This window comes from Lissotriton helveticus, chromosome 9 (assembly GCF_964261635.1).
Source record: "Lissotriton helveticus chromosome 9, aLisHel1.1, whole genome shotgun sequence".
In the NCBI taxonomy this organism is placed as follows: Eukaryota; Metazoa; Chordata; class Amphibia; order Caudata; family Salamandridae; genus Lissotriton; species Lissotriton helveticus.
Genome location: NC_136070.1, coordinates 890,476,593 through 890,500,191, shown reverse-complemented (window position 1 = coordinate 890,500,191; position 23,599 = coordinate 890,476,593). Strand labels below are relative to the sequence as shown.

At 42.3% G+C, this 23,599-nt stretch overlaps 1 protein-coding gene across 1 annotated transcript in view; it reads right to left on the bottom strand.

The window, feature by feature from the left end:
- Positions 1-4,790: 4,790 nt before the first annotated feature.
- Positions 4,791-23,599, bottom strand: part of LOC144781961 (olfactomedin-4-like) — a 69,478-nt gene continuing 50,669 nt past the window's right edge. The window contains exons 3-5 of the mRNA XM_078661050.1: positions 19,741-19,947; positions 18,313-18,460; positions 4,791-6,471 (exon numbers count right to left, since the gene is read on the bottom strand). Coding sequence (XP_078517176.1) covers positions 5,606-6,471; positions 18,313-18,460; positions 19,741-19,947 — 1,221 coding nt within the window. The 3' untranslated portion in view covers positions 4,791-5,605. The remainder of the gene's footprint in view (positions 6,472-18,312; positions 18,461-19,740; positions 19,948-23,599) is intronic.

Here is a 23,599-nt window from a genome sequence, read left to right as displayed (position 1 = left end):
AACTGTATATCAGCCCATTAGTTGTGCGTTGTGGTTGTGTGCGGAGTTGTGTGTTTGCATACCTGAGGCGGCGTCCGCGACGGTCAATGACTTGCAGGTAGTGTATCAGGTACAGCACTGGGAAGATGTGTAGAGCTGGATCCATTGCGGTCAGGACCGGGTGGAAGGGACCTGGTATCTGGTACCGTGCTACGCTGTGGTGCTTCCGCCAGCTCTGGTTGGGTGGTTTCTCCGCTTCGGTGCGACTGGCTGTTTGGGCCATCCTGATTTGTAAGGCGGACGGGATGTCATTCTGCATGGCGGTGAACCTCTATTGCCTCCCACCGCCGCGGTGGTGGGCACACTTTAATGGCGGTTTGCGTCGCACTGCGGCGGACCGGAAATGGGCTATGTTTTGCCATACTGATAGCAACTAATGTAATTGTATTATATTATAATATAAACTAATGGTATATCAATTTTTAAATAAAAAGGTTATTGACATATTTTATCATTAATTAATATATACTAAGTTTGAACATTTCTAACATAATATTATATTTTTTTAGATTGTTTTATTATTTTAAATAAAGTAGTTTAAGTTAACATTATTTCCTATGGGATTTAAATGTAAGTCCCTATCTCTATTATTTGCTATATCTGGGAGTGACCCTTGACCCTTCTTAGGCAGGTCTCTCCCCACGCCGCACAGCACTACTTGTGTGTCCAGCCCTTAGCCCCAGCTGCCGCTGCTTAGGAGAGATCGAGGCCCTCCCCCACCCGCAGGCTACCACCTGCGCCTCATCCCTGGTGGCCAATGGTAGGCCATACGTTTGTTCTACAGTTGTTCTGCTGTATTTGTATTGCCTCTGTTCAGCTGTATTTGCATTGTCTCTGTGTTATTTTTTTATTTTGTCTCTTTCCCCCTGTACTTTGTTATTTCTGTGCCCTTTTGCCTTCTGTTTCCCTCGCCAGTCCTGCCCCTGCGGCCTGCCCACCCACTCGCTTCACTTTTGCCTTAGCGTATTTGTGCTGCTTTGTTGTCACTGTTTATTTTCTCTTCATTTCATTCCTCCTTTTCCCCTCTTGTGCTATTCTGTGCCATGTGCTCTTTTTTGTCTTCTGTACCCCTCGCCGTTCCTCACTCCCATTTCCCGCCACTACATCCCATGCGTCCCCGCTCTCCCATTTGTCCGCTCCCACCTCCCAGCTGCTCCTCCCACCTCCCCTTCTTATGGCGGCTGCTGCACGGTGAGGAGAGCGACACTTGACCCTTCTTAGGCAGGTCACTCCCCAAGCCGCACAGCACCACCTGTGTGTCCTGCCCTTAGCCCCAGCTGCCGCTGCTTAGGAGGGAGCGAGGCCCTCCTCCACCCGCAGGCTACCACCAGCGCCTCATCCCTGGTGGCCTGTGGTAGGCCGTAGGTTTGCTCTGCTGTTGTTCTGCTGTATTTGTATTGCCTCTGTTCTGCTGTATTTGCATTGCCTCTGTGTTATTTGTTTATTTTGTCTCTTTCCCCCCTGTACTTTGTTATTTCTGTGCCCTTTTGCCTTCTGTTGCCCTCGCCGTTTCTGCCCCCGTTTTCCCACCGCTGCATCCGGTGCATCCCCTGCGGCCCGCCCCCCCCGCTTGCTTCACTTTTGCCTTAGCGTATTTGTGCTGCTTTGTTGTCACTGTTTATTTTTCTTCATATCATTCCTCCTTTTACCCTCTTGTGGCAATCTGTGCTCTGTGCCCTTTTTGCCCTGTGTACCCCTTGACGTTCCTCACACCCATTTCCTGTCGCTGTGTCCCCTGTGGCCCCACCCTCCGCTCTCCCATTCGTTCGCTCCCACCTCCCAGCTGCTCCTACCTCCCATCTCCCCTTCTTATGGCACCTGCGCCAAAGGTGCGCCTAAGGCAAGTCTGTCTGTGCCCGTCCGTGCCTGGACTGCGCCCAGCGCCAGAACCCCTTGCCCCCGCGAACGCCACAACGCCCCTTTTCACTACGATTCCAGCACCCTCCAAGCACTGACGGACGATCACGCGCATGCTGCCTGGCCGCCCCGAAGCCCACCCAAGGAGCCTTCTCCTGCCGGAACTGCAGCTTCACCAGCATCCGACCCGCCAACCCACCGACCAGGATAGAACCCAACTACCTCAGATGCATCCTTCTCAACACCCACTCCGCCCGCAAACACGCCGTTGAACTCTGGTACCTTCTTGACTCAACCTCCCCAGACGTCACCTTCTTGGCGAAGACCTGGATTACCCCCTCCTCGGCACCTGACATCGCCATAACACTCTCGGACGGCTACAAGATCACGCGCAGGGACCGCACCAACGGAGAAGGAGGAGGAATCGCCATTGTCCACAGGAACACTATCAGAGTCTTGACCAACACAGACGACACTCTCAGCACTGCCGAACACCTAAATTTCCAGATCCACACCGATCCCAACACCACCCTCAGAGGAACCCTCGTCAACAGACCACCCGGACCCCAACCACAGTTCAGCGACTCCATCGCCGACTTCGTCAGCACACACGCCCTCACCTCCACAGACTACATTCTCCTCAGGTACCTGAACTTCCACCTCGAGAACAACGACCGCAACTCCACCACTCTGATCAACAACCTCGCCAACCTCAGACTCAGACAACTCGTCACAACTTCCACACACTCCGCCGGTCACACACTTGACCTCATCTTCTTCGCAAGCTCCCACGTCTCCTTCAACCACACCACCGAAGTTCACTGGACCGACCATCGCTGCATCCACTTCACCTTCCGGAAACTCACCACGCACCACCGCACCCAACAGAGCCCCCACCGCTGCTGGAGCAAAGTCACTGAAGACCAGCTAACCACCATCTTCGCCCAGAGCCCACCCGCTGACCCCACCAACCCTGACTCCGCCACCCGCAACCTCAGACAATGGACCGACAACTGCGGCAACACCCTAGCCCCGATCAAGAAACCCTCCGAAAGACACATCAGCAAGAAAGCCAGCTGGTTCACTGAAGACCTCCAGGCCTCCAAGCAAACCTGTTGAAAGCTAAAGAAGAAATGGCACCGTGAACAGACACCGGACAGCTACGCAGCCCACAAGAACGCCTCCCGCAGACACCATCACCTCATCAGATCCCCCAAAAGGGCCTCCTTCAAAGACTGCCTAGACAACAACGCACACAACAGCAAAGAGCTCTTCAACATAGTGAAGGAACTCTCCAACCCTATCTCCAACACCAATGATATCCCACCTTCGCAAGACCTGTGCGACTCCCTTGCCACCTTCTTGCATCGCAAGATCACAGACATCCATGACAGCTTCAACGCCAAAACTATCCCGACAACCCCTGAGACCTCCTTCCCCATGGCCACCATCTGTACCAACCCCCTGCTCTCCTGGACCAACATAACCGATGACGACACCATCAAAATCAAGAACACCATCCACTCCGGATCTAAGTCAGACCCATGCCCACACCACATCTTCAACAAAGCCAGCACCGCCATCGCACCCCATCTCCGGAAAGCCATCAACATCTCCGTTGAGACAGCAACCTTCCCGGAGAGTTGGAAGCATGCCGAGATCAACGCCTTTCTCAAAAAACCCAAGGCGGGCCCAAGGACCCATCTCCCTGCTCCCGTTCCCGGTGAAGGTCATTGAGAAGACCGTCAAAAGACAACTCACCCGCTACCTCGAGGAGAACAGCATCCTGGATCCATCCCAGTCCGGGTTCCGCAGCAACCACAGCATCGAAACTGCCCTCATCGCCGCCACTGATGACATCAGGGCCCCGCTGGACAACGGAGAAAACGCTACCCTCATCCTCCTGGACCTATCAGCCGCCTTCAACACTGTCTGCCACTGCACCCTACGCACACGCCTCCACGATGCAGGAATCCAAGACAAGGCTCTGGACTGGACTACCTCCTTCCTCTCCGGCAGAACCCAGAGTGTCCGCCTCCCCCCTTTCCACTCTGAAGCCACCGAGACATCCCTCGCCGCAGCCACATCATACACCACCTAAGAGACCTGCACTGGCTTCCCGTTAACAAGAGGATCACCTTCAATCTCCTCACCCACGCACACAAGGCACTCCACAACACCGGACCAGCATACCTCAACAGACAACTCAGCTTCTACACATCCAACTGGCAGCTCTGCTCTGCCGACCTCACCACTGTCCCCCACATCCGAACAGCAACCACCGGTGGCAGACCGTTCTCCCACCTTGCTGCCAAAACCTGGAACACCCTCCCCATCCTCCTATGGCAGACCTTCAGAAAACTCCTCAAGACTTGGCTATTCGAGCAGTAGCAGCCTCCCGCACCCCCAGCACCTTGAGAACCTCACGGGTAAGTAGTGCGCTTTACAAATGTTCTGATTGATTGATTGATTGAATTGCAGTATCAATGAGAAAAGAGACACATGTGCAGTATATACTCTCCGAAACCCCCATTACTAGTTTCTCTTTAAAATAATTGGTGCTATTGTTTTTGTATATAAACCACATCATTCTGTAACAGGTCAGATCTATTTTTAAATGTATTTTCCTCAATTATGGATCTCTCAAAAATAGATTCAGTATTAGCCTTAGGCTGTTTGTTTGGCATTTCCCATTTTGGAACTTATTTAACATAAGATAGATCTACCCTCTGTAATACACTGAACACGTGTGCATCAAATAAAAATAACTTATACATAAATAATTGTAACCTCTTAAAAAGCTTCTCCTTCTCAACCCTCTCTACTTTGGCCAACTTCTCAATCAAACTTCATTGGTGATCCAAATCAAAAAGGACGGACTTCAAACAAAAAATAAGACTTACTTCTTTTATTTAAATCCTCCAACATTTGTTCAAAGCATGTGGATTACAAATCACACTGGCAGTTAAAGCAAACCCCTTCACCACATTGGCGATAGCAGAAGTAATCAATGTATCAAATGCGTTTCATTTGGATTTCAACATCAGCAGTGAAACTAAAAGAATACATTTGGAGTAAGGCAGCTTGAAGTATTCATTCCAGCATGAGAAGACTTGGACCAAGCGGAAGAGTGGATGGACAAGTAAGGGCATCCATTAGGTTCGGAGTAGAGAACTGTAAACTTTGATTTTCAGTTCTCCATTCATATTATGAGCAATATGCTTATTTCATTATTCGTTTGATCTGAGAAATTGTGCTATTGGGATGAAAGAATGAGCAAATCTCTTATTTTTTGTCACGTTTACGTGAACAATATTAGCACACAAAAAGAAAAAAAAACAGTCTAATGCATGAGACCACAAGGAACAGTCGTCCCAGTTGTTTAGTGTTTCGTTAATTATGCCCAATACTAATGCAACTTCTCAAGTAAGTTAAGTTTGACATCACTGGCTAATTTTAAAGCTTCTTGCACATCTCATTCTAGCCGAAATGTAGTTTGGGTTCCTGATGTATCACAGGACTACTGTAAACCCTTAAATGCAGGGGCGTTCAATGTATACAAACTCCATTTGTCATACAGATCAATTACATGGTAAAGGCAAAGGGTGGGGGGGGCGATTCAAAAATACCCATCATTAGTGTGTTGCATCTTACAATGGACTTAATAATCATAACAGAGCCACTACATTACCCTCATCCCTGTGTCTAGTTAGATCCCATGTGGAGTGGTTTCAGAGATTTGCAGTTCAGGGATTACTGCGGCTTCTAGGTTCTGTGATAAATCCGTGTGGAAGGCTACCTCATAAGTGACCTGGTAGCCGTCGTTGAACATGTAGAGCTTGTGGTCATTGGGGTTGTAGCTCAGGCTGTGCACTGTCGCCTTCATCTTGTCTATCACAATGTTTAAGCGCCCTTCCTGGCTCGTCCTGGTGTCATACATGTAGAATATCTCCTCCTTCAAGGTGTTCAGTGTCCGCATGGCATACAGAACCCCACAGATCATGAAGGCGTTGGAGACAGCGGGCTTATACACAGTGGTGGCCCAGGTTCGCTCTATAGCCAGGGTGGTGGAATTTACTTTACCAATCATTATGTCCCCAACACTCTGCGCTGTAGCATAAATAACCCAAAGTCCTGCTTCATCAGCAGAGAAATCCATATCCTGATAGAGAACCCCAGAGTAAGAGTAGCGGTTATTGAATGCAGCATTGGGGAAGGACTTGTATTCATTTACATTACTCAGTGCATCATATTTGCAAATTTCCCCTTTATTATAGCAGTTGTAGTACATGGTATTATTGTACATAATCATGCCACCACCCTGTAGAATGTACTTGGGGGATTTGTCTATGGCATTTTTATACAGTAGCATGTCATCTAAGGTGGGATATATGCGAATCACCTTTGCAAAGCAACTACTGCTTTCAAGGAGGGATACCCAATACAGGCTTCTTTGGCTGGTGTTAACAAATGAGTCCTTTCCCCAACCTCCATATCTGCTGTTGTAGCCCCCATAGTTGAGTTGTATCACATGCGGCCTTCCGACACTCTTCAGGCCCCCTTGATTGCAGGTACCTGATGAAAACACAGAAAATGATGCAGTTAAACCTGGGTTTTTTTGTGGAGGAACGAGCATAAACTATCTGTCAACCTTAGCAATAGAATAATATCCTAGTCCTTGCACTCTTTTTACCTTTCCCGCTTTCAGTTATGTTTCCTCTTCCATTATTCCTTTCTTTTCTATCACTATTCTCCTTTTCTTACTCCTGCATTTCTTCTCACCACGTACTCTTCCTTTCATCGTTTTTTCCTGGCACCTCTCCTTCTGTTCACTCTTCATTCCTCCTCATTCCCCCTCGTTTCTACCCATTTTAGATTTCTTCTTGTCTAAGTCTTTCTTTTCTAACTGGAGTGACTTATAGGTGTCTATGCGTCTATATGTGTATATAGATATAGGTATACTATATCCAAGTAATGTGTGATTACACAACCATACCCAGGCTGTGGCACAATACATGCTGTAGCCCCTGGTAAGCCTAAGGGGTACCTATGCCCTGGGTACCTATGGCACACTATGCAGGGGCTCACAAGGGTGACCCAGTAATCAATCTGGTATGTACCTAAAGTACATGGTATCAATTTAGAGAGAACAGCTGGGCTGTGGGTCTGATTGGCAGGCCCACAGCCACACTAAAGCCGAAAAACCAGAGAATCACAGCAAAAAGTGGGGGTAACCATAGGAAGCAGACCCTACTCTCCTACAGTTGCATGATACACATTCCTTTTTAGAGAAAGCATAACATTTTGCTCTAATATTTAGAGACCTGCCTACAAGCACCCCACATAATAGTCCAGAGTTCTTTCATTTAACATCGCCTTCTAGGGTTTCGTGTGTCTCACACTTTATTGATACATTCATTCAAAATAAATATACAACTTTCTCCTGTGTATTTTCTATCCCCTGCTCCTTTGTAGGACACAGTCCACCCTTCTTTGTAGGTACGGTACCACCACGTTTTGTCTCTTCAGCAAAGAGGAAAACATGGTGCCTCATAAGTAGATCAGAATTGAAGGCACTATATTGTAGTGTGCCTAATAGGGAATTGTGTGGAACAACATACCTTACCAGCAACAAACATTTGATTTAACAGCCAGGATGCCCAAAGGAATGAATGTTTACTTTATAATGCACATGGTATCTTACTGTATGCATTTAAAAATTACTTCATTAATCATTGCCCCTGAAGTAAAACTCTCCACAATTTGTAAATCCATGCACTTCATCCATCATATTATCTAATGCATTTTAAAAAGTGACAGTTCCTTTTAATACCATGCATGCCTTACGATGCATGTATAATCCAAGTGAATCTTTATTGTACAGTGGAATTCCTGCGCAAATGCATTTCAGTGCTCGCTCATATGTGTTATTGACCTCACTAGCACATATGACAGTGCCTTAAAATACTCAGCATGTGCGTTGTACAGTAGAGTTTGGCAAACCAAAAACTATTAGGGTGATCCAAGCGCCAGGGTGGGCCCCAGCTCGAAGATCCTGTGCATGATTCGAGCCCAGAAAATAACATAAATTAAAAAAAGTGCATTTCTTCACCATGCAGAAGCTTTGACATTGATATGTCTTATTATAACACAGCACTGAGTAGTACTTAATAAAAGTGATAGTTTTTAAACATGAACTTAGAACCGTTTCTGTGCCTGTTCCCACACTGGTGACAATACTATTAGTGAACCAAGAGACATTGTAGTCTATTAAAAACAAGTTTTTGTACAGCTGGTATTCTGAACGCATGCATTTGAAAGTGCTTCCATTCTTTCTCGCTGGGGGGGGGGGGTAGGTTTATTGCCCCATTCCCCCCCAGGGGGGGAGAAAGAGTGCATTGTAAAATAAATGCCAGGGGGGCACAAGCCCTTGCCCACAGGGCTCCTTCTCCATCCCTGGTGGCCAGTGAGTGGATCCCTGCTCGGAGATCACTCTCTGGTGGCGATCCGCAAGCAGGAATCGACAGTGCAGAGGTACCTTTCCAATGATACCTTTCCAATTAGAATCAGGGTTTAGGGGCTGAGATAGCCCTGCAAGCATGATTCAGTGAAAACAAAACAAGCCCATCAGCTTTTTTAATTTCACCAAAATGACGTCAGCATGCCCTATGCACCGATCAACAATGCAGTTTAAAAAAAAGAACAGACTACTCGGGAAGCTCTTTCTAAGCAGCCTAATCAACAACAAAAAATGATTCTGAGCACCAAAGGGGCCTTTAAGTACCTCCCAACTGGGAAGGTAGTGCAGTGTCGGCTTTAGCTCTATAAGTGCAGCCAAGATCCACACTTATAGGGTTAAAGTGCCTATGTTTCTCACAATTTAGGATGAGTCTCTTGCCCACTCGCTCACTTGATCAAATTCCAATAGGTTCTCCAAAGTCGACCTAATAACTTATTGATTCAGTTTAATCAAAGGTTAATCATTAATAAACATTGGCCAAGTCTATAGGTCTAATACAGACTGATTGGCCTTGCCAAAGGTTTTTGCTGCTGTTGTTCAGCATCGGAAAAAGTAAAACTAATGATTATTGCTTGTACTGAAGAATATTGTCAATAAAGAAAAGCAAGAAGGTTTATTAGTGTGCATAGGTAGTGACAAATGGGAAACAACCTTTACAAGGCAACTTTTACAACGCACTACCATTACAACGCAGTCATTACAACGCAACATCCCTTACATCACATGCCATTACAACGCAACCATTACCACGCATGACACTACAACGCATACAATTACAACTCATGTCATTACAACGCAGTCATTACAACGCATACCATTACAATGCATAGTACCCTTACACTATCCAACACTTACCCTATTATTGCATCCCCTGGAGTTGGAATAGTAATTTTTACCCCTACACTATCCAACACTTACCCTACTGTTGCACCCCCTGGAGTTAGAATATACATTTTTACCCCTACACTAACCAATACTTACCATACATGCAATGTAATGGTATGCGTTGTAATGGTATGCGTTGTAAAGGTAGATTTTAGACAATTCATTGTAATGGCATGCGTTGTTATGGAATGCGTTGTAAAGGATGTTGTGTTGTAAAAATGTGTTGTAAAGGTATGCGTTGTAAAAGTATGAGTTGTAACGTCATACATCTGTGACAAATTAGCACATTAGCATCTTCCTCACTCACACTGGATGCCCAGCATTCATTAAAAAAATTACATTAAAAAATATAATTATAATAACAAAAACATATACAAAATATAACATGTGAGCAAGACCCTGGCGAAACACATCATGTTAATATAATTTTGCTTCAGGCCAAGTGCTCTGGTGTGGCTCACTTTTTTGGTCCATAGTAGGATGGAAGTTTTTACTGCATGATTGCGGATTTGAGCCGTCCGCAATTGAAGCCCCCTTCTTTATGCAGGGAGTCCATGGTCTCGTAATGGTTTGATTGAAGCCACCAAATATGACTTACAAACATTAAATTAAAACTATGCACTTTAAAATAATTGCATGAAGTATAAACATATATACAAATAAAATTACTATTGAGAGATAAATTATAAGAATAACATATTAATAATAAGTATAATTATGAACACTAGATAGTAACATATTAAAAAAAATATATACTATAGCAATATTAAATAATAATAGTAATAAAAATAACATTACTACAAAAATGATATAATAAAAAAAATTTAACTAACTTTTCAAATTAAATCATAAAATTATATATTAAACCAATTTAAAAAATACATAACAAATTACTTCAGAGGGATCAAATTCAGTGATCGACTCCAACCTGACCAATGTTAAGAAAAGTGTTAAGCTTTGGAGGGGTTTGTTTTACTATTCCTATTCCAACATAAGCAACACTAGGATAAGAGTTGGACATTGGAGGCCACTCCAATATAAAAAACAGTAAAGAAAATGCTAGCCTTTGGAGGGGTTAGATGTACTATTCCCACTCTGATGTAAGCAACAGTAGGGAAAGTGTTGTATTTTGGATAGGTCAGATTTGCTATTCCCCCTCCAATCTGAGCAACCTTTGAGGAGGGGTTGAACTTTGGAGAGGTCAGATCTGCCATTCCCATTTATGTGTAAGCAACAGTTGGGACAGTGTTGGAGTTTAGAGGGGTCAGATTTACTATTCTTAATCCAAATGTAGCAGAAGTACAGAATGTGTTGGATTTTGGAGGGTCAGATTTATAATTCCCACTCCGACTTAAGCCATAGTACGGAAAGTGTGGGACTTCGGAGGAGTAAGATCACCATTCCTACTCCAACCTGGGCAACAGCAGGGAAAGTGTTCGACTTTGAAGGAGTCTGATTTACTTTTGCCAATCCTAGATGTGTGAAAAATATCAATATGAAACAAAAAGTATATGGTTACAAATATTGTATGTGTAATATAATTTACATAAATAATTAGAGACTGAAAGCACACAATTATCATATAAAATATTGTTAGACAATCATATCAAGTAAAAAATAAATAAAATACTTCACACACTCTCCTCCATTACCTTACAATGCTAACAACTACAAATTAAGTTAATAATAAAAAACAAATAACAATACACATTATTTACAGAATAATAACAGTGCAAATGTAATAAAACACATTAATATCCAAATTATTAAAAATAATTAATTTAAAATATATAATTTCTAATTAAACAATCATTATATATTTATATAATTAATAATCAAATGATCAAATTGAAACTTAATCAATTCAAAAATAAATATTAAAAAAACTTTCCTCCCTATTTACCTAAAACCCAACTTCCTAAAATATAGAAATAAAATATAAAAACATATATATATATAAAGGTACGGGACAACACACAACACACCGTCCTTTACAGCAAAAGCACGGGGGGCAATACCCTGTTACATGCTCTGAGCAGCCACCCAGAGAATCTCAAACGGACTATTCCATACGGGGAGCTGCTCAGAGCAAAGAGGAATTGTAACACTGAGGCAGATTACCTCAAAGAGCAAAAAATCATGGTACAGAGGTTTCTGGCCAGGGGATACCCCAAATGGGTAGCAAAGAGAGGAACTAACAAAGTCAAATTGGTGGAACACGAGAATATACTCGGCAACAACACTGCCATACAAAGAGAGAACCTTGACACGGCCCAGACCTGTGTCATACTGAATTACAATGGCAATTCCAATCAAATCCGGAAATGCATTGTTAAAAACTGGAACATTCTTAAAGGGGACTCCTTTATTGGGGATACATTACCCGACCGCCCAAGTATAACGTACAGGCGCGGTCGTAATCTGAAAGATCTTTTAGTACGCAATGACATCAGCAGCAGGAGTATCAGCAGAGGGGTAGACCTTCATGGGTTTTACCCCTGTGGCCACTGCAAAGCCTGCAACAATTGCCACATGGTTAAAGAATATTGGAATCCCAGCACAAACTGCATGAACAAAATCAGCCAGTTTCTTACATGCACTAGCACATTTGTAATATATGTGTTAGTATGCCCATGTGACCTTAAGTAAGTGGGCAGCACTACGCACATGGCAAAATAGCACATCCTGGAACACACTAGGGCCATCAGCAAGAACGACAAACAATACCCCATAACCCGCCACTTTGAAGCTTTTCACTTCTCAGATCGAACCAAACTTTCATATTTCATCATAGAACAGGGGAATCTGAGTTAGAGAGGAGGTACTCGCACGTTGAGACTTAGACAGAAAGAATTAAGACACATAATAAGCATGTGCACCCGGTACCCCAATGGGCATAACATGGATGAAGAACTAGCCATACATTTACAAGGTGAATAGATCCACCATGGGGCAGCGGTTACTAACCTCCTCCCAGTGTAACACCCATGTTCAGTACGTTATCTCGTTTTTTCAAGTTTGCGCCCATTGTCACAGACACACGAGGACAACTACTGCATAACATTTTTAAATAATTTGGGTATGTACAGCACAGTGATAACATCAATAGAACGTTTCAAGATACGATGTACAGGGTACATTGTCAATTGATTATCTTACTGCTATTGAAATCATATATTGTTAAATGGATTTCTTCTAACATGTATGTTTTATTTTCTTCTTCTTTCTCTCGCTCACAGGAAGGAAGGGAGGGACGATGTCTCAGGCTTACTGCACCTGTACCCTAAACCTTTCTCCGTGATTCATCTTCTGTTTCTCTTCTCACCATGTCAAGTAATATACATAGTCTTGTATATGAATGGTTTTAAACACACATGTACAATTGTTCACGTTTACTTATTTTGTATTTGTTTATTTACACTTTTTCAGGAGAATGAGGTTTTCATAAGCATTGGTTTGTCCACATTAGATACCCACAGGACCACACACCCACTAACTAGGGATTCACAACCAGGAGTCATGAGGGCAAATGGGGCATCACCCACTAACAAGGGTGTTATTCTTGAAGGCTAAAGGGACCCCTATACATTAATTCTATAATCAACAATTGGTTTCTTCCATGTTATTGATTGGACTATTGTCTACTGACATCTGAGTCAGACTCGTGCGGCAAGCCCGGTGCCTATGCAACCATATATAGAACTGCCTCGCCCACTATGCACTAGCAAGCGAAAATTAGGGGCCTTCTTTTGCACATACTGGTACTTGAGTCAGACTCGAGCGGTGAGTCTTTACCATTGCACCAGCGCTCATGGGACAACATCTCCCACCAGGCACCATTGTTTCATTCCACGCTCGGGAGCACTATATTCCAGCACCCGAGGCCGCCAACAGTCTCGCCCATACAGGTGACTGATTGTGATGCCAGCTAGACTTAAGTCTCTATACAATGATTTACTAACCCCACACATGCCTATTAATTTAACCTTACGGTGTTACAGTATTCACTTGCATTTTCCGAATACGGACGGTTACTTTGTTGTATCAAAAAGACGTTGCATTATACTCCAGGCCAAGATGTCGCCCGTGTACTGTGGTTGTTTGTCTTACAGTCTGCTTTCTATGATTATTTATTTACTTTATTGAAGTGAATGTTACTTAAGAGATGAACACTATCAATTTGTTGTGTAAACAAGCGCTTGTAAGTGCGAAACGCGTACGACAGGTTTATGATGGTAATAAACCTCTTTGTTTTGGCATAAGAACGGACCCTGGTGTTTCTTTTCCGGACCCGAGTGCTCGTTGGAACCCAGTTTCTACCTTCATGTATGTATATATATATATATATATATATATATATATATACATATGTATATATATTACTAAATACAAACACAAAAGTAAACTAAAACATAATGAAACATATCTAACATTCAAATCAGAATTAATGACTCAAAAAGAAATAAAATACAACAAAATAATAAAAAACAGATGTTATGTACAATTACATACATATAAAGTTGATAGTAAAGGCTTAGAAACCAATAATCTTGCTTTCAATATTTTGGCCCACAATAATGTGAAAACAATGTTTGTGTCTAAACATAGTGGGATATCTTAAAGAACAGATATCTACTTTCTCCAGATTGAAAACAGAAAAGGAATGGCCCTCACAGTACACACCTATGCCTCACTGAATATGTTGGACAATTTGAAAATGTTCAGCCTACTTACCACCAGACTCTGCATATCATCCCTTTCCACTTTTGAAATACACCAATTGCTTACTCAAAATTCAAGATCCTATTCAATTATCTGTATCAAAATTAATAAATTAAAACTATGTTCCCCTTTGTTTCCTCAATAATGACTGCATCCACCTTTAGCATTGATGCATGGCTTTAGGTAAAAAACCTATAACTTATTCGACCATTATTTCAAAGAATCACATTCAGTTCTGGATAAGGTACCTGTTTGAGATATGGGATGTGACAGGAAGGTGGATGAAACCTTTATCTACCAACTCCAGAAAAGCAATTTAAAACCCTCTTTCACGTACAGCCTGAGTTGGATGGAAGCTAATTTCTTAGATTGCCAATGTATAAGTTCAAAATACCAGGCCAGTCACAAGCCTAGGGAGCACGCAAAATGCTGGGACTAGCATATTGCAAGCATAGAGTCATTATCCCATCAAACCTAAATCAACATAACCTTTTGTGAATTACTAAAGGCCAAAAGAATCTATAGCACTTTAGGGGGCAATAAGTAAATGTGGTGAGATATCTGAAAAGTGTTAACAAAAGTAAAGTTGAATTTAGACAGGAAATTCATTTTTTGTCATGCTGAAAGAAATTAAGTAGTATTGTGTTTATTATTCAATGCTTGGCTGTGCTAAATTTGTGGGAGAACCTAAAGGTCAAGTATTGTATGAAAAATCAGATATTTGCACTAAGCAGGTGAAAGGTTTAGTAGAAAAGCTAGTGCAGCTACATTGACATGATGGATGCAACGATCTCCTAGAATAGGGATGGGAAGGAAAACGAAATAGTTGTAAACATAGAGAGGAGTTAAAGACGGGGAAACTTTACACCTTTGATGAGCTGAAAAGAATAAATGGTCGATGCAAGTATTAAGTAGGTTCTTTAGGTTTTTGTTTTTCAGCATTATGATATACACACAATTGCTTCCATGTAGACAGTACAGAAGGGCACCATGAATGAAGTTGTGTGGCTGACCTGGTGGTTGTGAAAAGAGAATCAGGGCTAGATATGTGATCTCTTGTTGTCAGTGTATAGGGACACTTGCGGCCTTTGAGATGATAGGCTCTGGAGGACACATAGGTGAGAAAGTTGATTGATGACTAGTTAGTCCAGGAGGTGAATGGTTACTAGTACTTTCAGTTTTTCAACACAATCACATTCATATATGACAACTTCCCAGTGAGGAACAGCCTTTAAAACAACATTTTTACAATGAAAATCAATTACAGCGCATTTTTTACATCGTAATTACTTTTACCACGCAAGCCTTTTACATGCAAGTGTTTACAACGCATGTGGTAAATAGTTTATACATTTTAAAGGGTTATTTAAAAGGGGGGGTTGGGTGGGTCTCTCCTCAAAAATAATAAATGTTAAAATCGTATCAAACCTGTAAATGAATCAAATGTAATTAGCTAAATAAATATAAATATATATATATATATGTATGTATATGTATGTATGTATATATATATATATATTTAATAATAATGCATTAAATATGAATGTGTAACTTTTGAACAGTAGGTTGCATTGTTATACTGTGACTGGATTTTGCGTGGAAGTGGATTGCATGGTGTAGGTATTTCAAATGTGAGGGAATGTGACTGCGTGGTAGTGGTATGTTTTGTAAAATATGCGTAGTAAAAATGTGCATGGACGTGTGACAATGTTATAAAATCCTTCCCAGTCCCCGCGACCTTTGAAATTCAACTTCCTATCTTGGCTAAATAATGAATCGTGATCACGTGGACCGCTGTCACCACCATCAAAACAACTGCTACCATGACGCCATCCTCTCAGCCCCATCTGCTGCTTGGCCTCACCAAGGCAGCCCTCATTCTCATGGACTTCTCTGTAGCTTTGCCACGGTCACACAACCCATCCTCATCAAGCACCTGCACAAGATGATATCCAAGGACCCTCTTCCACTGGATCTGCTCCTTCTTAACTGCTAGAACATAAGCTGTCAGCTTGGCACCTTACTCCTCGGAAGCTTGCAAACTCAGTTCTGGAGTGCCTCAAGGTTCATCGCTCAGCTACACCAATATTAAGGTATACATGATCTTTCTGGCCAGTATCATCTGGACACCAATCAACATTCTCTCCTTTGCAGATGACATGCAACTCATACTCTCCCTTTCAGATAAGATCCCAACACAAGAGTCACGTTCACCACCTGCATGGCCAAAATAAATATTTGGATGAAAGCCAACTATCTCAAGCTCAACACTGACAAGACGCATGTACTGATTTTCGGCAAGGGCATCTCCCCGAGGGACTCCAACTGGTGACTAGCCAAACTCAGACCCCTATCCACACCCAGCATTCCGGCCTGAAATTTCTAAATCATCATTGACGGCTTACCCAACAAGACTGCACATGTCAGCGCTGTCACTGCGTCCCTCTTCCACACCCTGACACCGCTGAGGAAGATCTTCAGTTGAGTTCTGAGCAACACCAGAAAAACTGTCACACACTCAAGTCACCAGTAAGTTAGACTACGGTAATACCCTCTGCACTAGGATCGGCAAACAACTCATCAGAATACTACAAATCATCCAGAAATAGGCATCCAGACAAATCCTGAACCTCCTCCATAGAATTCACATCGCACCACACCTCAGGGAACTCCACTAGCTCCCAATTACACAAACATATGTATTGTACACTCACGTACATATTTAAGGCACTACATAACTTAGTCAACATCTACCTGAACAGTGGCATCTACTTCCACCAACCACCCAGACATCTCTGTTCAGCAGGACTCCTACTCGCATACATCTCACATGTATACAGAACCAGATGAAGAGAATGGGTATTCTCTTACGTCACTTCTAAAGCATAGAACAACTTTTCACTTCACATCAGGGCCTCTTCAACACGTTTTCAATTCCTCAAGGAGCTGAAGAACCGGCTTTGCAATCAACCAACCTACCTTGGCTGGGCTAGATACTCTCACGTGCCCAGCAACTGGATACCCTCTCAGGTGTTAGTGCACTTTACAAATACACATAAAATGCTATGGCAGAACATGACATGACATAACATACAATAACATAACAGGAGGTAGGATGAAAAGCTGGTAGGTTCAGAATGGAAATACTGAATACTAGGGACATGGCTTTTTACCTGCAAAGTTAGTGGAGACTCCACCATTGCACAACACCCTTATGCGGGGCAGGAAAACATTCAGGTTGGCAAATAATTGTGGTGGAGCTTCAGCTCTGCCAAAATATAAGTAACCCACAAACTCATTGCAATAGCAGTTGTCCACGCTGCCTCTTGCAAAGATTTTGGATCTGTTTCTGAAGACCCTGTTTTAGTTTTGTAAATGCAAATATGGGAGCTAGAGACAGATCTCCTCTTGCCATTGTTTTGCTGGTGCGAGATGACAGAAGGGGTCTCTGAGCAAGGGCTGGGAATGGGGTTGCGATGTAGGTACCTGTAGTGAAGCATCACAGGGAAGTTATGCCATTTTCTCGGGACGTTACTGTTTCTCCAGTGCTTAATTTGAGCCGGTGGCGGCCACTGGCACTTCTTTTTTGAGGGCACGCACATATTTATCCAATTTAAACATTTACCGATAACAAGAGAGGGAAAATCACCCAAAGTGGAAGGACAGCGGAAGAGAAAAACGGAAAAACAGTCACAAAGGGAGAACATAGGCCCTTGCAAGAGTGAGATAAACAGAGAGGGAGCTGCAGTGAATTGAGGAGTACACAGCTTTGATATTAGGCGTGCTGAAGTTAATTGCACTGACTGCAGGCTTCCAAGCTGCTTAGGGCACTCATTCATTTACAAAATAGACACCGAATACCTCCAATATGGATGTATGACATTACAACGCATACTTTTACATCGCATGCCTTTACAACGCGTTTTTTACATCGCATACCTTTACAACGCATAGCGCTTTGGGGTGCTGGATAGTGAATAGTTTAATTTACTATTCCAACTCCAGTCCCCGTGGACACTAGGGAAGGTGTTGGACATTAAATTAAACGTATTCCCTATCCTAGAGCGCCCCCCAGCGCAATGCGTTGTAATGGTTTGCGTTGTAAAAGTTGCGTCGTAAAGGCACTGCGTGGTAAAAGTTGCGTTGTAAAGGATTTTCCCCCTCCAATATTATAAATATTCTATTCTGTGAAACAGACCTTGCAAATGATCAATGTAATGTCCCAGAAAGGAATGAAGAGCATCGAGTAGCGGAATAAATACATAGTTTTGAACATTTGTGACACTGACCATAGCTTGGAGGTGGGGTGGGCTTTGTCTGGTGGTTCTGACACTCCTCCAAACGTTCCCGCAGGGACACGATTTCACGGCGCACCAGCAGAATGTTGTTTTTGTCATATGCTTGCAGCTTATTCACCATCACTGAAATGTTCCTGATCTGCAGGGGGGACCAGGAATAAGAAGAGAGGGTGAAATTTAAAAAATAGAGAGTTTAGTAACAAACATTAAAACATATGCTGAACCAGAACTGCTTTGCCTAGTTGTTCTTCTTATTTAAGTTATTGTGAATGCCCCAATGGGAAAGCAAGCGAAGAATTGGAATAATTTGATATATTATGTCATATGGTATTCACAATATAAAGGAAGTATGTTGTGAGTAACTTGGGCCCCCGCCCTACTGACATGGTAGAGGGTTCCTATTGTTCCAGTTAAGCACACTCTGCAAGAGCATTAACTGCATTATCTGAGAGCTGCAACTCAACTTCTACCTCTATTCATGTTCATTGCCCACACACTATAAAAACTCATTTTTGTTTGTGTCTATGGAGGTTTATAAGTCTGGCCTGGATTGCGGGAAGTATTCACAACTATGCTGGGACTGCAAACCCTCGTGTTGAGCATCCCGAAGCTCAAAATCAATAACTTAGAAAGAAAGAAAAATTCCAAGAGGAAAATCTGTGATATTCGAAAAAGACTGATGGAATATATTGCGGAGTGATATGTAAATGTAAATTGATACTTGTATAGCGCACTACTCACCCGCAAGGGTCTCAAGGCGCTTGTACGAATACCGCTGTGGAACCCATCCTGGCTTTCCCTGTGAGGTGTCCACTCCTGGGCACCCCCAAGGTGGAGGCCAGGCATCCTTAGCGTTGTGGGGGCCGTTGTGGAGATTAAGCAAGCTATTGCCCAGAGTTGCAGAGTGGGACTCCATGATTGGAATAGGCACCGAGGCGAGAATTATCATAGTGTGTGTTGTTAAGACTTAACAAACATTGGAGCCACTATTCATTAACATTTACCCTGCATTCCACACACTGTAAAATGTATGTGCAGATACTATTTTGGTAAAGCGCACTATATTAGCATTAAATATTATGTTCCACTTTACATACGTTTGATCACCTCATTTAATTTGCTTCAAAGTTTCTTCAGAAGCAAGTACGCCGGATTCCCTTTAGTATGCATTTATTATCTATGAAGACTATAGAATATCATTTGTCAAACCTTAGAACCTGCCCATTTACAACTTTATGTAAAATAGTGATTCTTATTTACAATGACAGTCTTGGTGCAGTTTTTCTCGTATCTAAGCCTGCTTTATTCATAGATGTTTTTAGGGGTACTTAATTATTTATTATCTAAGTTGTTACTTCCATTTTGAGGCTTTTCCCAATGACATTCATTGTTATGGGAGCAGATACTTCCTGTACCTACCTCCTCATACAGTGTATGTACGATGACGTTGGTTCCACCCATAGTTGCATTCAGCTGCAGGATGAGCATCTCCATCTCCTGGATCTCCAATTTCAACAGCTCAAATTCCAGCTCAGTGTAGGAAGCTCCTTCCATTGCTTCCAACCGTTGACTCAGGTCCATAATCTTCTCCATGTAGACGTTCAGAGTTTTATGGTAGCTTTGGATCTAAAGGTGGATATTATAAAAAAGACGGTCATCACCAAAGCCAGAGAATATTTTGGAGACCAGTCTGGTCTTTGAAGAGCAATGTGGTGCTACCAAGGCAAAAATAAAATAAAATGGGAACACATTCCTGAGAAAAAGATGATGAACTTCCATGTTACAAGTTGCTTACTGCCCTCCTTCAGCTGTAGTCCATCCAGTAGTATATAATCCCTTTTACATTGTACTGCTGGAATGAAGAGAAAGGCCGAGGTACTTTGAAAATGTATTTATTGATGCTTTAATGCATTTTGATAAATCAGTTGCTTTGTAACACAGGATAATGCATCCTTCCTGGGCTGCAGCAATGGAAACAGGCTCTGATCTGAGGAAAGGCTTTTGGGCCACATGTACTACTATTTTTAGTGGTCGCAAACGGGGATTCGGGTCGTTTGTGACTGCTAATAAGGGTTTTAATATGTATCAACCCTATTTTGTGAGTCGGTAACCTATTCCCCATTCGCGAAATAGCGTTTGCAAGTCGCTATTAGTAAGGGGTGTGCCAAGGGCATCCATTCCTAATAGCAAGTCGCAATGGCATGTACGATTGTTTTTCAACCCGAATGCGGTTGTAAAACAATTACAGCTTACTGCCTACTTCAAGCAGGTGGTAAGCCGCTCACAAATAGAAAGGGAGACAACTTCCCCTTGTGATCGGCAGCAAAAATGTTTTTAAGGGCAGGCAGTGGTCTCACTGACCACTGCCTACTCTTAAAAAATGAAAGTGAAACATTTCATTTTGTTTTTTGAAACGCATACCGTTTTTCTTCAAGGAAAGCAGGCTGTATTTTTTTTTAAAGTGGCTTCATTTAAAAAGCAAACACAGACATGGATGTCTGCTGTCCCCAGCAGGCCACGATGCCTGTGTCATTGCCAATTCTCAATGGGTCGCCAATTCCGACCTACCTCATAAATATTGATGAGGCAGGTTATTTGAGACCCCATTGGGAATCGCAAAATGTGTCTAAGACACATGAGCGCATTTCCTTTTGCGACTACTAACATTCACAAATTGCGAGTCACAAAAGGAAATGGTCATACATGTGGCCCTTTGTGTTCCATAACTTCACTGGCATAAAGGAAACAGACAAATGATAGCTTGCCTTGACAGATGAGTCGTCAGACACTCTTGGCTGGATAGGTGATCTGCCCACCTTTTGTGAGGGCAAAGGAACATTAACTATTGCACCTAGAAACAGCAAAGTGAAACTAGGTCCTCTACGAGTGCAGGGTGTTAGTTGGTGTCTGTTCATGTAGAATCACATATGCTTTCATTTTGATTTTAGTCTCATTGATTTTTTGTTACAGCAGAGAAGAAAAAGCTGATGGACTTTCTTAGCCATCACACAATGACCTGCACCACAGAGGGAAGACATGTATGTCTTCAGTCTGAAACTGTCAACTAATAGTAACCTTTTTTTTGCATCAAGTGCACAACATATCCCATCTGGGTTGCATTCCTCTCTGCATGGGAGTAGCTATACTGGAGCAGGCATGCTACATATTATATGTGCTGAACTACTCTTGCGTCATGATTTAATTACAAGTATTAGGTGGATCAAGAATACCCTTTTGTACATTTTTCCAAATAAAGCACACCCACAAGACAGCTGTGTGACATACAGATTGTTTTCTCACAGGATTCCCTGTTGCAGCAAGGCAAAAAAAGTCATGCCCATGGACCTCCACTGAGCCAGTTTTACACTCACTTCTCAAAACACTCAATTATACTATTACCATTCATTCCTACTTAATGTGCGCTAGTTGCTCACACACATTAACACTTGCAAGATAAGCACCCTTCCTACACTTCATGTCTAGGGCAGGGCCACATCAAAACTCCATGAGTGAAGATCTTCCCAAAAGGAGCCTGGGACCTACTCTGGGTAGTGAATCGTATTTCTTGTCATGCAAGCAGGTGTGGAACTAACTTCTGTTGATGTCTATCTGTGGTCCATCTATCTGCTGGACTGGTTACAATAATCCCTTTTTGAGAAAACAAAGGTATGGGATAAAGATGTGGGATCATATCTGAAGCCCAATGCCCGCACAGGAGGGAATTTCCCATGAGTAAGTATGCAGTCCTGCCTGTGTACTTTAGCTCAACATTACAAACTTGAAACAAACTGAAGACAGGTAGGATGGAAAGAGAATAGTATCTGTGAACTTGAGCAAATAATTAGTGATATGGAGGATTTATTCTCTAGAATATCCAAATTGAAATTAGATGTCTCGCAACTCACAAAGCAAGCAGAAGGCCTTAAGAATAGCAACAATCATAATAAATTATATGAACTATGCATTACTGGAGGATGCAAAAGGGGATGACATAAAACCAGTCCTAGAGAAATATATCCATACTCTTGTTGGCCTTGAGAGGCATTCTGAATTAAACATTCACCATTCAGAGAAAAACCTCCTAACAAAAATGACAACTCATCTGTATTATTATGCTGTTTATTGAGTATAGAAGACTTCAACAAGTGGATAAGGCTTTGATGGAGCGAGATAGAAAACAAAATTTTGTTTAAACTCGCAAAGTCATATTTCCATAACATGAATAAAATTATTAATGATTTGTGATATGTCGTACTAAAACAACTTAGATTAAACTTTACACGTGGGGGGACTAACATGTGTGCTCATAAACGTGCATATTTGTTGCATCTTTTTGTTCGTGCAAAATAATAAAATAATTTATTGTTTTCGTTTTTGTCATTACTAACTGCTGTAAACTTAAAATAAGCATGTGCTTGTTTTGCTTTTCCTTGTCTGTGTGATGTCATTTCTAATATTCTAGGTGCATATGGGTCTCATAGAAAAACGGAGACTGGTAAATATAAACGCTGCTTTATTTGTTTGCAATGGCTAGGTAACATTTTGATTAATCGGGTGGGTTAATTAATTAGTAAACCATGGGGTGGATACAGAATCTACATTATTTCTTACATTAATACTTTTCTTGTGTTTGTTTTATACTAGAAAACATAAGTTGCCTGCTTTTGGGCCTAGCTATTTGAGCCGCAGAAAAAGAGCTGATCTATAATTCTGCAGAAAGTCACGAGACGCCCATTCTGAATTAAAACGTTTATTGAAGCTGCATCCACAAAGCAAAAACTGATGAGCTGACATCATTCTGTCGGACATGGCCAAGGTCGAAAGTGAACTTTTTGTCAGTCCTTAACTTGGCATCCGCGGAAATTGTACTGAAAGACTATGGAAGCTGCGAGGATGACTTAATACAAAGTTGCAATCGCAGGAAGCTTCTGGCTTCACGTGGAAGAGACAATGGTCTTTGTAAGACATGAATTTGTGGAACTTTTTAAGAATCGGGTGACATGTCACTTGTCACTCTCAGCCAATGGGACGTCGAGTATTTCTGAAAATTTTCCTTTGCTAGTTTAGTTAGCGTAGAAAGGTATAAAAAGTCATGCCCTTAGGGTTGGGCTGGCTGCTGCTTTCTGACTTTCCGATGAGGGTGATGTGCTGCTGGACTTTGCGTGGAGCACGTAAGAATCCTCAAAGATCTTTACTTTAATTTCTGTCTATTTAGCTCAGTTAGGGAAATAGGTTTTAGAAATGCTAAACTTTATATAATTTCTTTAAATTGATTCTA